Source organism: Hemitrygon akajei, chromosome 11 (assembly GCF_048418815.1).
Source record: "Hemitrygon akajei chromosome 11, sHemAka1.3, whole genome shotgun sequence".
Lineage (NCBI taxonomy): Eukaryota > Metazoa > Chordata > Chondrichthyes > Myliobatiformes > Dasyatidae > Hemitrygon > Hemitrygon akajei.
The window spans coordinates 62017197-62034393 of record NC_133134.1 but is presented as its reverse complement, the minus strand read 5'-3'; the positions used below and the strand labels follow the sequence as shown (position 1 = coordinate 62034393).

Here is a 17197-nt window from a genome sequence, read left to right as displayed (position 1 = left end):
ATCGTCCTGTCAGCCTAACATCAGTAGTGGGGAAGATGCTAGAGTCCATTATTAAAGATGAAATATTGGCATATCTGGATAGCAGTGATAGGATTGGGCAGAGCCAGCATGGATTTACCAAGGGCAAATCATGCTTGACTAATCTATTGGAGTTTTTCAAGGATGTAACCAGTAAGTTAGACAAGGGAGATCCAGTGGATGTAGTGTACCTCGATTTTCAGAAGGCATTTGATAAGGTCCCACATAGGAGATTGGTGGGTAAAATCAGAGCTCATGGCATTGGGGGGAAGATATTGACATGGATAGAAAACTGGTTGGCAGATAGAAAGCAAAGGGTAACGGTGAATGGTTGTTTCTCGGAATGGCAGGTGGTGACTACTGGGGTGCCACAGGGCTCGGTATTGGGACCACAGCTGTTTACGATTTACATCAACGATTTAGATGAAGGCATTGAGAATAACATCAGCAAGTTTGCTGATGATACTAAGCTGGGTGGCAGTGTGACATGTGATGAGGATGTTAGGAGAATTCAGGGTGACTTGGATAGGCTGAGTGAGTGGGCAGATACTTGGCAGATGACGTTTAATGTGAATAAGTGTGAGGTTATCCACTTTGGGAGTAAGAACAGGAAGGCAGATTATTATCTGAACAGTGTAGAGTTGGGTAAGGGAGTAATACAAAGAGATCTCGGAGTCCTTGTTCATCAGTCACTGAAGGTGAATGAGCAAGTGCAGCAGGCAGTGAAGAAGGCTAATGGAATGTTGGCCTTTATTACAAAGGGAATTGAGTACAAGAGCAAGGAAATCCTTTTGCATTTGTACAGGGCCCTGGTGAGACCACACCTGGAGTATTGTGTACAGTTTTGGTCTCCAGGGTTAAGGAAGGATATCCTGGCTATAGAGGAAGTGCAGCGTAGATTCACGAGGTTAATCTCTGGGATGTCCGGACTGTCTTACGCAGAGAGGTTAGAGAGACTGGGCTTGTACATGCTGGAATTAAGGAGATTGAGAGGGGATCTGATTGCAACATATAAGATTATTAAGGGATTGGACAAGATAGAGGCAGGAAATATGTTCCAGATGCTGGGAGAGTCCAGTACCAGAGGGCATGGTTTGAGAATAAGGGGTAGGTCATTTAGGACAGAGTTAAGGAAAAACTTCTTCTCCCAGAGAGTTGTGGGGGTCTGGAATGCACTGCCTCGGTAGGCAGTGGAGGCCAATTCTCTGGATGCTTTCAAGAAGAAGCTAGATAGGTATCTTATGGATAGGGGAATCAAGGGATATGGGGACAAGGCAGGAACCGGGTATTGATAGTAGATGATCAGCCATGATCTCAGAATGGCGGTGCAGGCTCGAAGGGCCGAATGGTCTACTTCTGCACCTATTGTCTATTGAAATAAAGGAAACATGGAGAACTTTAGAGAGTTATTTACTATTTTTAAATGAATAGAAGTAATGTTTCAGTTTCAAGTTGAGTGGGCAGAAATATGGAGATATTCTCCATAGAAACACTACACTGACAGAAATATCAGACATTCCATCATTATCACTGGGTTACAGCACTGGATCTCTTGATTATTCTTTACTAACCACACACCAGAGCAGTGAGTGTCTTCTCCCTAAAGTGCAGCAGTTTGTTGGTCAGAAAGAACTACAATCTACAAATCAGTGAACAGGAATGAGGCCGGGCCGGTGGAAATAGTCAAAGCAAACATATTTGTTCTTGCCATGTGATGGCAGGAATGAAGGCAGTCATTTTGTGAGACTATCCTTGCAGCTGCCATTTTGTGAACTGTTTGGTGAATTGATTTTTGCTTCGGGATAACTTAATCAGAACAGTTGACTGAAGACATAAGGAATTTATGTAAATGATCTGCTAAACCTGAGACCATTCTCAGATAAGAAGCTGTTCGTCATGTAAAATGGCAGACTTGCAGATACTTGTGTATATTTAAAGCCTGTGATCTGGTTGGCAAGGCCCAGTGTTTGGGTGAGTTGGTTGGACTGGTTTGAACCAGTCTGATTTGGAGAAAAGCAAAGGAGATCACCTAAGGCACAAGGTGAGAGGAAAGGCCATAAAGCAATGCTACTTGTAGCATTTGGGCCACATCCAATGAGAAATTGATGCACTCAGTCAGGTGACCTCGAGCCAACAAAATGGAAACATTATGGATTGATAAGGAAAAGAATTGAATGGAGCATTTCAGGAATACAAGCAGTAACAACTCTCTTCAGACCAACCATTGAAGATGGCCCCATATTGGGCACATGGCAACCAGATAGGGACCATGAGGAATGCCTGCCCATTGTAGGCTCCCTTTCCTGGATATTACTTCTTCTCTTATTTAACTGTCCATGAAGGGCCAGGGAAACCCAGTGATTGTGCACATGGGTATTCAGATGTGTAAATTCACGTGCTTGAGAACAGAGCCAATAAAGATAAATATACATCCTCTCTGTGCCCAACTGATCATTATTGTTGAGAGGTAATATTTGAGTGTTAATCTTTGTAATGAGTTGAAATTGAGTTATAATGTGATTGGACACTAAATTTCAATCTTGGCAGCAATATCCACATTCCAAGAACTCAATAAAAAGGAAAGATACAGGTAGCAGAAAGTAATTCCAAGGCCAATCTTCAAAGGCTGTGATCAAGAGAGAATGGTCTTTGGATTAGTGAACGTAGGCAAATATCAGATGTGGATGTGGAGAGGATGTTTCCAACAGTGCAGAAGTCTAGAATCAGGGGGCATTACCTCAGAATGGAAGGATATCCCTTTAGAACAAAGATGAGGAGAAATTTGTTTAGGTAGAGAGTGGTGAATCTGTAGAATTCATTGTCACAGACTGCTTTGGAGGGCAAGTTATTGTGTATACTTAAAGCTGAGGTTAATAGGTTCTTGATTAGTAAGGTGTCAGATGTTATGGGGAGAGGCAGGAGAAAAGGGTTAAGAGGGATAATAAATCAGTTGTGATTGAATGGTGGAGCAGACTTGATGGCTTAATGCACTAATTCTGCTCCTACGTCTTATGGAGGTTTAATAGAGTGATCAATCTGAAGAGCATATTAATTACTGCTATTGACTCATGATTTGTGAAGAGAAAGTATGGTGGCTGTGGAATGTGAGCTAGGAAACTGAAGTCAAGGACAAGATTGAAGTCAAGTTTATTGTCATATTTACAAGAATGTAAGTATGTACTGATGCAATGAAAATATATTTGCACAAAAATTATACAAGGAAGAACAAAATTAAGACAAAAAGTCCATTGTAGTGCAAAGTTGCTCTACTGAGGTTGTGAAGATTGGTTCAGAAACTGAATGGTTGAAGGGGCATTACTGTTCTTAAATGCGGTGATGTGGGTCTTTAGACTTCTGTACCTCCTGACCAATTGTATCTGCAAAAGATGTGTAGGCTAGGTGGTGGAGTCTTTGTTGATACATATTGTCCCCTTGAGGCAGTGCCTTGTGTAGATTCTTTTGATGGTCGGGAGAGATAGTCCCATGATGCACTACTGTCAGTGGCCTCTTACATCCTGCACATTCAAGTTAAGAATGGAAGTACAGTGTAAATTCTGAATAAAAATGTACTCTTATGATATTTATGAGATCAAATGTAACTAAGTAAAGAAAAATGTGAAACAACCAACAAGTATTGTCAAGGGTTGTAACCCTTTGTAATGTGTGCAGTAAATGGATGAGAGATATGGAAAATATTTTGTGATGGTAGGAGTGATGGAAACAGCTGGACGAAATGTTCCCTTCGCCACTCTCCTTGGATCAGTGGGCAGAGAACACGGCGCCCTCAAGCACTGCTAGTTCATGTTGCACTATTTCTCATTTCTCCTGCAGGGAACTACTCCTATAGTCCACAGATCATTACCAGGGCTCAGGATGAGGAATCTCCATCTGACTGGAGGCTGAAACTGAAGCCTGTCCAGAAGCAGCACAGGTGAGTGTTCATTGCATCTTAAGTTTCAGGCTTAGCAGAAGGGTAGTCTTGATTTAGTTTAGCATGTTTGCTAATTCTTTCAAACAACAGTGGTGGAGATAAAGTTTACTTTTTTGAAAATATTACCAAATCTCCCAAAGACTGACTTATGATGAGAAATTGATTAGTTCTATGTCCACTTTCTCAACACTTGGTGTTGGGGTCAGAGCCCGTCCATGTTTGTCTTGCTGGCTGAAGGTACTGTCTATACAATTGGTAAAGGCTCCATCTGGATGTCCAGAATGTTTGCACTTTGTTTGTTTGAGTCCTGGCAATGGCTTTTCAGGAAGTGGTCAATTTGCCCAGTAGCTAATCAGCTGGTAAAATGTGTACTGGACAAAGTTTGTCTTAACTTAGTGTTATTTTAGAACCAAGAGGAAAATCTGCTGGACTTACGATAAAGTAAGTTCCACAGATCCACCACCCTCTGGCTGAAGAAATTCCCCCTCATCTCAGTTTTAAAGGGACATCCCTCTATTCTAAGGCTATGCCTTGCATCCTAGACTCTCTAACTAATAGGAGCATCCTCTCCATGTCCACTCTATCCAGATCTTTTGGTGTTCTATAGTTTTTAATGATATTCCCCCTGATAGGTATGAGTGTGGAACTCGGGCCACCAAATACAGAATTTATAATTCATTGTTCAATAAAGACTTCTTTATCTAAAATTTTGAAATATGGTACTTGCTGTCCAGAGGGAGCTGTCAGAAGCAGCTGTCCATAAATTAAGAATGGGGATTAGTATTAAGCTCTAACATTAGTTGTTACATTTGTGTATCGTTACTGTTACCGCTTCATTTTGAACATGAGGTATGAGAAGGAGAAATAGAAAAAGTAATTCAAGGCCCAGTACCTGCCTTACCATTTCATAACGTCCTGACTGATCTGCCTCACCACTTTATCTACAGTACACCCTCACACTGTGGTCCTAGAAAACCTCGTGTTGCCTTTTCTGTAACACTAACTCTTGACAGAAGTTGACAACATTTGTTATTTCTTTCATATTTTCTGTTTATTTTGATATTTTTTAATCATAAATTCCATAAGAACAAGTTTTTATTCTGTATCTGAAAGTTTTTTGGTAGTGATTTGTGAAACAATTTTGTAATGGACAATTGCTTGAACTGCTGTAACATAGGGATTCCTGTGCTATTCCTCTATTCTTCAGCTCTTCTGAAATATTTATTGATCTTATCCTTGAAATTACTAAGCAACTCCGCAGCCCACCTGGGTGGAGAATTACAAAGATTTATCACCTCCTGCACTCTAATTTTGAGACTGTCATCCCTGTTTTTGGACATGGGAAACACCATCCCTGTCAAGCCCTTTAAGAAAACTGTGAATACAAGCTCATCCCTCATTCGTCCAAGCTGAAAGGATGATTGTTCTACAGTGCAGAGAGAGGCAGCATTACCTGCAAAAACTCTGATACTTCTGACAATTTTGCTAAGCGGCTTCATAGCCTCAAACAGTAACAGGACTAATTTTCTAAATACTCATTTAAAGTGGGTTTTGAAATTTGCTCCTAAGAGGCACTTGTTGTAAGTGCTGTTCTGATTCTGGGATCCAATGGCCTGAGCCATTTGGGATCTAAAGAGCTGTAAGAAGCAACAGATTCAAGCTTGAACTCCATTGTTCTCCAGTCATCTGTACTCGATAATCTTGCAGCTGTTAAAATCAGCTGACACACAGTGGCTGCTAATTACCTCTCTCAGACAATTGTGTTTGTCTGGATGCCTGCACACATTGTTTGGAATTGTAGGAGTGGTCATTGTGTGAGTGGATAATGTTAGAGTGGTCAGGCTTTGGCTCAACCGGCTTCTGTGAGAACAGACAGATGTTCTAAGTAAGCTTCTATAATTATTTTTCTCTCTTTCTTTGTCTATTAGTGAGCAGCTAGTGCATGAGAATGAGTCCAGGGTTAGTGATGTGCTCTTTGTGTGAGAGGTGGGAACTCTGGGAGCCTTTCAGTCTTCCTGATAGCTACATCTACATAAAGTACACCGAGCTGCAGCTCCTTTGGGACCATATTAAGTAAATGGAGTTGCAGGTCTTTTGGCTTATATGGGAAAATGAGGAGGTGAAATTTAGGGACTACAGAGAGGTAGTAATTTCAAAGTTTCAGGAGGCAGATACCTGGTGACTGTCAAAAGAGGAAAAGGAAATGGGTAGCCAGTGCAGAATACTCCTGTGGCTGTTCCCCTCAATAATAAGTATTCAGCTTTGGATACTGTTGTGGGGGGGGTGGGGACGACCTACCAGAGATGCAGCGACTGTGTCTCTGGCACTACCTCTGCCTCCGTGGTTCAGAAGAAGAGGAGTGTAGTAGTGGTAGACAATCTCAGGACTCGTTGGAATTGGTTTATTATTGTTTTGTACATTGACATAATGTGAAAAAGATCCATTATGATGATGTTGAAATACAAGTTCGTCAGGAGAGTGCAAAAGAAAAACAATACCAGAATGTAGAACACACTACTGCCATTTCAGTTATAGAGAAAGTACAGTGCAGGTGGACATTACGATGCATGGGCCTTGATGAGGTAGATTGTGAGGTTAGGAGTTCATCTTACTCCTCAAGCGGTCTGTTCGAGAGTGGGATTGAAACTGTCCTTTAGTTTGATATGTTGTTTTCAAGTTTGGTATCTTCTGCCTGATTATGCTGCTGTTCTGACTGATGGAATCAGTTAGTTCAGGAACCTTATGGAAGATCAACATTGATTGTTGCTTCATGGTTCAGACATATTTATCATGGTATTTATACCTAGGGACTTTACTCCTCATCTGATTCTGAGGGAACTTGATGTAAGCTTGAAGCCTTATAAAGCTGCACCCCATGTGACCTTAATTATGTTTACTACAGGATAATTGTGTATGTCACTTGTATTATACACTTATAAAATACTTTGTGCAGTCCAGAATCACAAATGACTCTGCAGAAGTACAACCCCTTCTACCATTATCCGGCCTTAAATCAGCTCAGTCTGTAGAGTCACATTGATCTCCAGCAGTCTCATGCAAAAATTGTTCCTCTGCTCATTTTCATTTGGTGGTTTGTGGGAGCTTGTCAAATTCAAATTGGCTAAATTGTTTCCCACTTTGTGAAAGTGACCATGTTTTGAAAGTGCATTATGAACTGTAATGTCCAGAAGTTGTGAAAACTGCTGTGTAAATGCAAATCTTTTGTCTCCTTGCTGAATATCTTTTCTAAGGTGGGAAGAATTGGCTTGTGTTCTTCTATAGTCAGCTCAGCTGGGGAATGATGTGAGGGCTCACCGTGAGTAGCTGATGTTTGGTTGGTTCTATTAGGAGCCTTGTTATTTTCAGGGACTCCTAGCTATTTGTTTCATTGATTGCATGCATTTTCCCTCCTACACTTATTTTGATGTAAAGTGGATTCAATGAGAAGCATGAGGCCTGTTGACCATGGAAGTTGCGCCTTAGCAGTCTACATGGTACGCAAGCTAGAACAGTACGATATGGAGAGCAAGCCCCATGCAGCAGAAACCTTCTCTCTCTTTCAATCTTTTTATTAATATTTAGAATATTATGAATGAGATACAATTCAAATAATGGTAAGGGATTACAAATATATAGACTCCCATTATACATAAAGTAATACATAAACAATGAATAGAGCATAAGTAAGTTTCCCAAAACATAAACCATATAGTATATATATGAACAAGGTAAGTTTAGATATTTCATAATATATAGTGTAAAAAAGAGAAAAAAAAATCTATCTAAGAAAGTTAGCTAATCTACTAATCTAGTATCAAGAAAAAGAAAAAAAAACAAAGAAGAAAAAAAAAATAAAAAAAAACTTTTAAAAAGAGAAAAAAAAAGGGCTGTTCATAGTATCTCACGAGTATACATAAACATCAATGACATCAACTCCGATCCTCTCAACATACATACGATTAAAGCTGAAAAAAAAAAACAATAAGCCCGGCACAGGGCCATTACATCATATGAAAATATTGAATAAATGGTCTCCATATCTTTTCAAATTTAATAGAAGTATCAAATACAGCACTTCTAATTTTTTCTAAATTTAGACATAACATAGTTTGAGAAAGCCAATGAAATACCGTGGGAGGATTAATTTCCTTCCAATTCAACAAAATAGATCTTCTAGCCATCAAAGTGAGAAAAGCAATCATTCGACAGGCGGAAGGAGATAAGTGAAGTAAGTCCATCATCGGTAAACCAAAAATTGCGGTAATAGGATGGGGTTGTAAATCAATGTTCAATACCGCCGAAATAATATCAAAAATATCTTTCCAATATTTTCTCAAAAGTGGACATGACCAAAACATATGAGTTAAAGAAGCGATTTCTAAATGACATCTGTCACAAATAGGGTTTATATGAGAATAAAAATGAGCTAATTTATCCTTGGACATATGGGCCCTATGTACAACCTTAAATTGTAATAATGAATGTTTGGCACATATAGATGATGTATTAACTAATTTAAGAATTCTATCCCAATTCTCAATAGGAATAATAAGATTAAGTTCTCTTTCCCAATCATTTTTGGTCTTATCAAAGGGCACTGAACGTATCTTCATAATTATATTATAAAGTTTTGATATAAGCCCTTTTTGAAAAGGGTTTAATTCAAACAAACTTTCCAAAGTATCTGAAGACAGAGAATTTGGGAACGAAGGAAGTACCATACTTAAAAAATGCCTAACCTGTAAGTATCTAAAAAAATGAGATCTAGGCAAATTATATTTATTAGCTAGTTGCTCAAAGGACATAAAACAGTTGTCCAAAAATAAGTCGGAAAATCTTAATAATCCCTTAGTTTTCCAAGCCAAAAAAGCATGATCTATAATTGAGGGATGGAAAAAACAATTAGATACAATAGGACTATTTAACATGAATTGAGTCAACCCGAAAAATTTCCGAAATTGAAACCATATACGTAAGGTATATTTAACTATCGGGTTGTCAATTCGCTTCGGCAATTTAGAAAGAGCAAAAGGGAGAGATGTCCCTAAGATAGAACCCAGAGCATAAGCAGAAACCGATTTGGTTTCCAAACTCACCCAATGAGGGCCAAAAGGACCATCCCATTCTTTCAACCAACATATCAAATATCTAATATTAACTGCCCAATAATAAAATCTGAAATTGGGTAATGCCAACCCACCATCCTTCTTTGTCTTCTGTAAGTATATTTTACCTAACCTGGGATTTTTATTCTGCCATATATATGAAGAAATTTTTGAATCAACATTAGTAAAAAAAGATTTCGGAATAAAAATTGGTACCGCTTGAAAAACATATAAAAATTTAGGTAAAATAACCATCTTAATAGCATTAATCCTACCTATCAGAGATAAAGATAATGGTGACCACTTAGTAAACAAACCTTTAATCTGATCAATTAAGGGTAAAAAATTAAACCGAAATAATTCTTTATGGTTTTTGGTAATTTTAATCCCTAAATAAGTAAAAGAATCGTTAGCTAATTTAAAAGGTAAAATGCCATAATTTGGGACCTGTCTATTCAAAGGAAACAATTCACTCTTATTAAGATTTAACTTATACCCAGAAAACTCACTAAATTGAGCCAACAATGATAAGACTGCTGGAATAGATTTCTCAGGATTAGAGATGAATAATAATAAATCGTCTGCATATAAAGATACCTTATGAATATCTGTTCCACGATTAATACCCAAAATATCCTGTGATTCTCTGATGGCAATTGCCAAAGGTTCTAAGGCGATGTTAAATAGTAATGGACTAAGAGGACAACCTTGTCTAGTGCCCCGAAATAAACGAAAAAATGGAGATCTTTGATTATTAGTAAACACCGAGGCTACTGGAGTTTGATATATCAGTTTAATCCAAGAAATGAAGGTCGGACTAAAATTAAACTTCTCCAACACATAAAATAAGTAGGGCCATTCAACTCTATCAAATGCTTTTTCCGCATCTAATGATATAACACATTCTGAAGTATTATGTGAAGGAGTATAAACAATATTCAATAATCTCCTAACATTGAAAAAAGAATAGCGATTTTTAATAAAACCGGTTTGGTCTTCCGAAATAATTTGGGGTAATACCTTCTCCAACCTAGAAGCCAGCAACTTGGAAAAAATCTTAGAATCCACATTCAATAAAGATATTGGTCTGTAGGATGCACAATCAGTAGGGTCTTTATCTTTCTTCAGTATTAAAGAAATGGAAGCTCTATAAAAAGATTGTGGCAACTTCCCCAATCTAATTGCTTCTTCAAACACCTTGCATAGCCAAGGAGATAGAGTATCAGAAAAACATTTAAAAAATTCTACTGTATACCCATCTGGACCTGGTGCTTTCCCAGAGTTCATTGAGGAAATAACCCCTTTAATTTCCGCATCCGTAAACGGAGTATCTATTACTGAAATATCATCAGATGATAGTTTTGGAAAATTCAATTTCCCGAGAAAATCACACATGGTATTATGATCCTGAGGGAATTCAGATTTATACAGGGAGGTATAAAAGTCTTGAAAAGACTTATTTATGTCATCATGGTTAACTGTCAAATCCCCATTCTGCTGTCGAACCTTAGTAATCTGGCGTTTAACTGAAACATTCTTCAGCTGACTAGCTAACAGTTTTCCTGATTTATCACTATGTATATAGAAATCAGATTTGGTTTTCATTAATTGATTTTCTATCGGAGATGTAAGTAATAAACTATGTTCCATTTGAAGTTCAACCCTTTGTTTATAAAGTTCCATGCTAGGAGTAGTCGAATATTTCTTGTCAATCTCTTTAATTTTATCAACCAGTAAAAAAGTTTCCTTCTTAATGCGTTTTCTCAGACCAGCAGAATACGAGATAATCTGTCCACGTATATACGCTTTTAAAGTGTCCCAAAGTGTTCCGCATGTGATATCCTCCGTGGAATTAGTTGAAAAGAAGAAATCAATCTGTTCCTTCATAAATTTAATAAAGTCCGGTTCTTGCAATAAGGTAGAGTCAAATCGCCATTGTCTAGCATTTAAAGCTGTATCCGTAAAATTAATAGAAAGTTTTAATGGAGCATGGTCAGAAATAGCTATAATATCATAATTACAACCAATTACCGATGGAATAAAACAAGAGTCAATAAAAAAATAATCAATTCTCGAATAGGAGTGATAAACATGTGAGAAAAAAGAAAACTCTTTGTCGTTAGGATGACGAAATCTCCAAATATCAAAAACTCCATTATCAGTCAAAAAGGAGTTAATACAAGTGGCCGACTTATTGGGTAGAGTCTGAATAGTTGTAGATTTGTCCATCAAAGGAATTAAACAACAATTAAAGTCACCACCCATTATTAACTTATATTCATTTAAATTAGGTAAAGAAGTAAATAAGGACTTAAAAAAGTCAGGACAATCCACATTCGGGGCATAAACATTAACCATAGCAACCTTTTTATTACCGAGTAAACCCGTAATTAACAAAAATCTACCATTCGGATCCGAAAGGATATCGTGTTGAACAAATGTAATAGAGGAGTCAATAAAAATTGAAACTCCCTTAACTTTGGCATTCGAATTCGAATGATATTGTTGACCCCGCCAAGACCTAAAAAAGCGATATTTGTCCTCCTTCCTCATATGAGTTTCTTGTACAAAAATAATATGAGCATTAAGTCTTTGGAATACTTTGAAAATCTTCTTTCGTTTAATCGGATGGTTTAATCCATTAGTATTCCAAGACACAAAGTTAATGGTTTGAACCATGTTTCTAAAGTCATCCCTTTGGTATATAAAGGGTTAACCATGTTATAAACTCATGCATCCGGAAGAGGGACAAAAATAAAGAGCGGACCCGGAAGTGACGACATCGTAGACATATTTGTAGTTCATGAACAGCCCAAGTAAAAAAACTGAAACAAATTGATAAGAAAAAAATTAAAAAAGAAAACAGACCAACCCCCACCCCCGTATGAAAAAGAAAAAAAGCCAAAATATGGCTAGAAAAAAGAAAAAATGAAACTAACTCTACCCCCATATCAGCGGCAGACCACTCCGTGTTTAACGGATATATATAAAAAACCACCCGAACTTTAAGAATTATGATCGCAGTACTAAAAACTGCGCTTCTTAATATGCTGAGTTGTAAAGAAAAAGGGAATAAAATCATTAAAAGTTTATAAATCGGGTTATAACTCAAACAAATCAAGAAGTATTTAAACTATGATAAGCGATGCATTATAGGAAGAAGACGAAAAAAGAAACAATAACGCCATCTTAAACTAAACCAATACTTTACAAAAAACCATTATCTTGATATTAAACAAAAAATTCACTTCGAAAGGTTAAAAATATACCTTCAAGGGAACAAAAATAATAGACAAAAATATAGTATAGTAGTTAAAGTGTATAAGACAGAGCGATTAATATAACGAAAACACACTTTAACTTAAATATGAAGTATAGGATAAACCTACACCAATAACCAGAGACTAACCCTGGTTTAAAAAATCAAAAACCATCTTTCACGATCAGAATCACTCATTTACTGGAGAGTAGTAACTGTATCAGTAGGGAAGTTCTCTTCCAAATACTTTTTCGCTTCAAAGGTAGACAAAAATACTTTGCGCGGAGCATTCGGGGGGGAGATCCTGAGCTTCGCCGGGTATAAGAGCGCAGGTTTTAGATTTTTCTCATAACATTCAGACATCAGAGGTTTAAAAAGCAGCCTTTTTCTCATGACTTCTGGGCTGAAATCCTGGACCAAACGAAAACAATAATCACGAAATTTAATCATCCCAGCCCTTCGAGCTTCACGAATGAGTTGTTCTTTATCGTGTACGTAATGAAATCGGACGATTACCACCGGGGGCTTATCTGAAACCGTCGGTGATCGACTCCAAATTCTATGTGCTCGGTCAAGTAGCGGAGGGTTTACTGGAAAAACCGACGGAAACGCATCTTTTAGAAATTGAGCAAAGTATTTCGAAGGATCGCCTTGTTCTATGCCGTCTGGGAGACCAAGTATGCGTAGGTTCTGTCTTCTGGACCGATTCTCCAAATCGACACTCTTGGCTTTAAGTGTCTCCACCAATTTAATAGTCGAAATTAAATCCTGTTGCAATTTTTCAATTGTCAAATCTCGTTTCCGCGCTTCCTCTTGCAGCAATGAGATAAGCGCTTGCTGCTGGTTAATTACTGAATCCGTCTTAACCATATAATCTTGAAAAACCTTTATGTCTCGTTGAAAAGCCTGACGTTGTTCCTCAAATTTTTTATCCAAAAGCTCCATAAGCAGTTCATAAGTTAACTCAGTGCGTTGAGGTTGAGCTGGCTTCTTTCCATTACCGTTCGGGTTTTGCCCCGGTTCTCGTCCTTTGGATCTAAGAGCCATTTCTGTTTGCATATCTTCCAAAATTCACGATAAAATCTTAACAATAAGCCCGAGAAAGTAGCAAAAGTCTTTTGGTGTAGGTAACAATAAGTTGAATAAGGGTGATCAAAGGTTAAAATAAGTAAAGATTATGGAGCGGATCTGAAACAGTACTCACTCCATGAGCGTCTCCCGCTGACTCTCGAAACCTTCTCTCCACGCAGCTGATGAATCCAAAGGAATGGCAGAGATCGGTACAGTTTGGCACCAGAGATGCCAGTCAGCATTGAACTCAACGTAAGTCTGCCTTTAGGGATTCCAGCTTCAGGTTTTTCCTTGAGGTCTGCTCCTGAAGCCTTCCAGATGAGTGGGTACAGCCACAAGGCAGTGGAAGTTTGAGATCAGTTTTCCTTCTCCAAGATGAGCTGCCAACCAAGGCTGATGAGCCCCATCTGCCCAAAGCAACTGGTTTTAAGGCACCAGTAACTCACCTTAGCCCCTTCTCCTGTCAGTAGAAATGGATCTGCCAGGCTTAGCAGCTAAGCCACACATGAAGGCCAAGAGCTTGAACTGGTTGTCAGAGGCTATTTGAGATGCACACTATTGGGAGCATTTAATAGGTAGAGGGAGATGAATGTATGGCTGAGGAACTGACACGGGGCAGGGTTTCAGACTTATTGATCATTGGGATCTCTTCTAGGGAAGGTACAGCCTGTACAAAAGGAGCAGGTTATACTTGAACCTGAGGGGGACCAATATCAAGTCAGTTCAAGTCCAGTTTATTGTAATTGAGCTATATACATGTGTACTGTGAAACGAGACAATGTTTCTCCAGCTGTTCTCACAGTCCTTTGTAGGGATTCCGGTCCAATTCTCTACTGCTTTCAATGATGCTCCAATAACATTAAGTTAAAATGGCGGGGGGGGGGGGGGTGGTCACTTGCCTCAATCTCCTTCAGAAGCAGAGGCACTGCAATGCCTTCTTGTTCACAAAGGTGGTATTAAGGGACAAGATGAAGTCATCCATGACGTGAACTCCCAGGGACTTGGTGCACTTAACTTTCTCTACAGAGGAGCCGTGTACTCGCAGAGCGGGTCCCTGCGGGCAGGTTTGCCGGAGCTGTTTGTGAGGGTTTAAGCTCATCTGGCAGGAGGATGGGAACTGGAATGATTGAGCTGAGGATGAGGTAGCTGGTTTACAAACAGAGGCAGAATGGAGTGAGACTGCGAGCAAGGAGAGGCTAATGATAGGGCAAAATTGCAGTCAAGAGGATGAGCTGCATTGTAAAAGGTGGACAAAATTGAAAAGGGTGAACACAGGACTGAAGGTGTTATATATATTTGAATGTGCACAGTACACTGAATAAGCTGGATGAACTTGTAGCACAGTTACAGATTGGCATGTATGATGTTGTAGACATCACTGAATCGTGGCTGAAAGAAGATTATAGCTGGGAGCTTGATGTCCAAAGTATGTTGTATCAAAAGGACAGGAAGGTAGACAGAGCGAGTGGCATGACTCTGTTGGTTAAAAAAAGAAATCAAGTCATTAGAAAAAGGTGGCATAGGGTCAAAAGGTGTTGAATCATTGTGGGTAGAACTAAGGAACTACAAGGGTAAAAAGACCCCGATGGGAATTATGTACAGACCCCCAAACAGAGGTAGAGATGTGATCTACAAATTACAATGGGAGGTAGAAAATTCATACCAAAAGGATAATGCTACGACTTCAATATGCGGGTAGATTGGGAAAATCATGTTGCTGCTGGATTGCAAGAGGAGGAATTTGTAGAATGTCTACAAGATGGCTTTTTAGAGCAACTTGTGGTTGAGCCTACTAAGGGATCAGCTATTCTGGATTGGGTGTTGTGCAATGAACCGGAACTGATTGGTGAATTTAAGGCAAAGGAACCCTTGGGGACAAGTCACCATAATATAAGATATTCACCCTGAAATTTGAGGAGAGGCTGAAGTCAGTATTACAGTGGCATAAGTGGAATTACAGAGACATGAGAGTGAAGTTGGCCAAAATTGATCAGAAAAGTACACTGGCAAGGATGACAACAGAACAGCAATAGCTAGAATTACTGGGATCAATAAAATATATACATCCCAAAAAGAAAGAAGTATCCCAAATGCAAGATGACATTTTCGTGGCTGACAAGAGAAGTCGAAGCCAATGTAATAGTCAAAGAGAGGGGGCATATAATAGAGCAAAAATTAGTGGGAAGTTGGAGGAATGGAAGGCTTTTCAAAACCAACAAAAGGCAACTAAAAAGTCATAAAGAAGGAAAAGATCGTATATGAAAGTAAGCTAGCCAATAATATTAAAGAGGATACCAAAAGTTACTTTTGATGAACAGCATGTGAAAGAGAGGGAGAGTAGATATTGGAAAAATGATGCCGGAGAGGTAGTAATGGGGGACAAGGAAATTGTGGAAGAACTGAATAAATATTTTGTATAATTTTTCACTGTGCAAGACACTAGCAGCAGGCCAGAAGTTTGAGAGTGGCAGGGGTTAGAAGTGTGTGATGTTTCCATTACCAGGGAGAAGGTTCATGGGAAACTGAAAGGTCTGAAGGTAGATAAGTCACCTGGGCCAGATGGTGTGCACCCCAGGGTTTTGAAAGAGGTCACTGAAGAGAACATGGAAGCATTAGTATTGATCCTTTAATTCTGAATTGAATTCATTGATCCTGAATTCAATTGATTCTGGCATGGTTCTGGAGGAATGGAAAATTGCAAATGTTACTCCACTCTTCAAAAACAGAGAGAGAGACAGAAGACAGGAGATTATAGGTCTGTTAGTCTGACCTCAGTGGTTGGTTAAATGGTTACAGGGTACTCAGAGGCACAGGATAAAATAGGCCAAAGTCAGAATGGTTTCCTTAAGGGAAAATTTTCCCTGACAAATCTTTTGGAACAAGGAGGATAGACAGGGGAATCAGTGGATGTGGTGTACTTGGATTTTCAGAAGGCCTTTGACAAGGTGCCACACATGAGGCTGTTTAACATTAAGAGCCTATGGCATTACAGTAAAGATACTGTACCTATAATAAAGATAATATACTTATATCAGGATGCTGTACATTGACTATAGCTCAGCATTTAACACCATCATTCTTACACTCCTGATTGAAAAGCTACAGAACCTGGTCCACCGTACCTCCCTCTGCAAGTGGATCCACCTTGCTGACAATCAACACTGGTGCTCCTCAAGGATGTGTGCTTAGTCCACTGCTCTACTCTCTCTTTATCTATGGCTGTGTGGCTAGGCATAGCTCAAACGCCATCTATAAATTTGCTGATCATTGGTAGAATCTCAGATGGTGATGAGAGGGTGTACAGGAGCAAGATATACCTGCTAGTTGAGTGGTGTCACAGCAACAACTTTGTACTCAATGTCAGTAAGACCGAAGAGTTGACTGTGGACTTCAGGAAGGGTAAGTTGAGGTAACATGAATCAATCCTCATAGAGAGATCAGAAGTGGAGAGAGTGAGCAGTTTCAAGCTCCTGGGTGTCAATAACTCTGAGGACCTAACCTGGTCCCAACATATCGATGCAACTGTAAAGAAGGCAAGACAGCAGGTATATTGCATTAGGAGTTTATGGAGATTCAATTTATCATCTAAAACACTTGAAAACTTCTACAGATGTACTGTAGAGAGCATTCTGACCATCTGGTATGGGGGGCGGGGGTGGAATCTACTGCACAGGATCAAAGTAGGCTGCAGAAAGTTGTAAACTTAGTCAGCTCCATCATAGGTACTTGCCTCTGTAGTATCCAAGACATTTTTAAGGAGTGGTCCCTCTGAAAGGTGGGGTGACTATCATTATGGATGCCTACCACCCAGGA

The 17197-nt window shown here is 39.0% G+C and overlaps 1 protein-coding gene across 2 annotated transcripts in view; it reads left to right on the top strand.

Annotated features, from left to right (window-relative positions):
- The window catches only part of LOC140735657 (MICAL-like protein 2), a 119230-nt gene that overhangs the window by 62872 nt on the left and 39161 nt on the right, over nucleotides 1–17197 (top strand). For both annotated transcript variants that reach the window (XM_073060967.1, XM_073060968.1), the window contains one exon: nucleotides 3850–3949. In XM_073060967.1, coding sequence (XP_072917068.1) covers nucleotides 3850–3949 — 100 coding nt within the window. The remainder of the gene's footprint in view (nucleotides 1–3849; nucleotides 3950–17197) is intronic.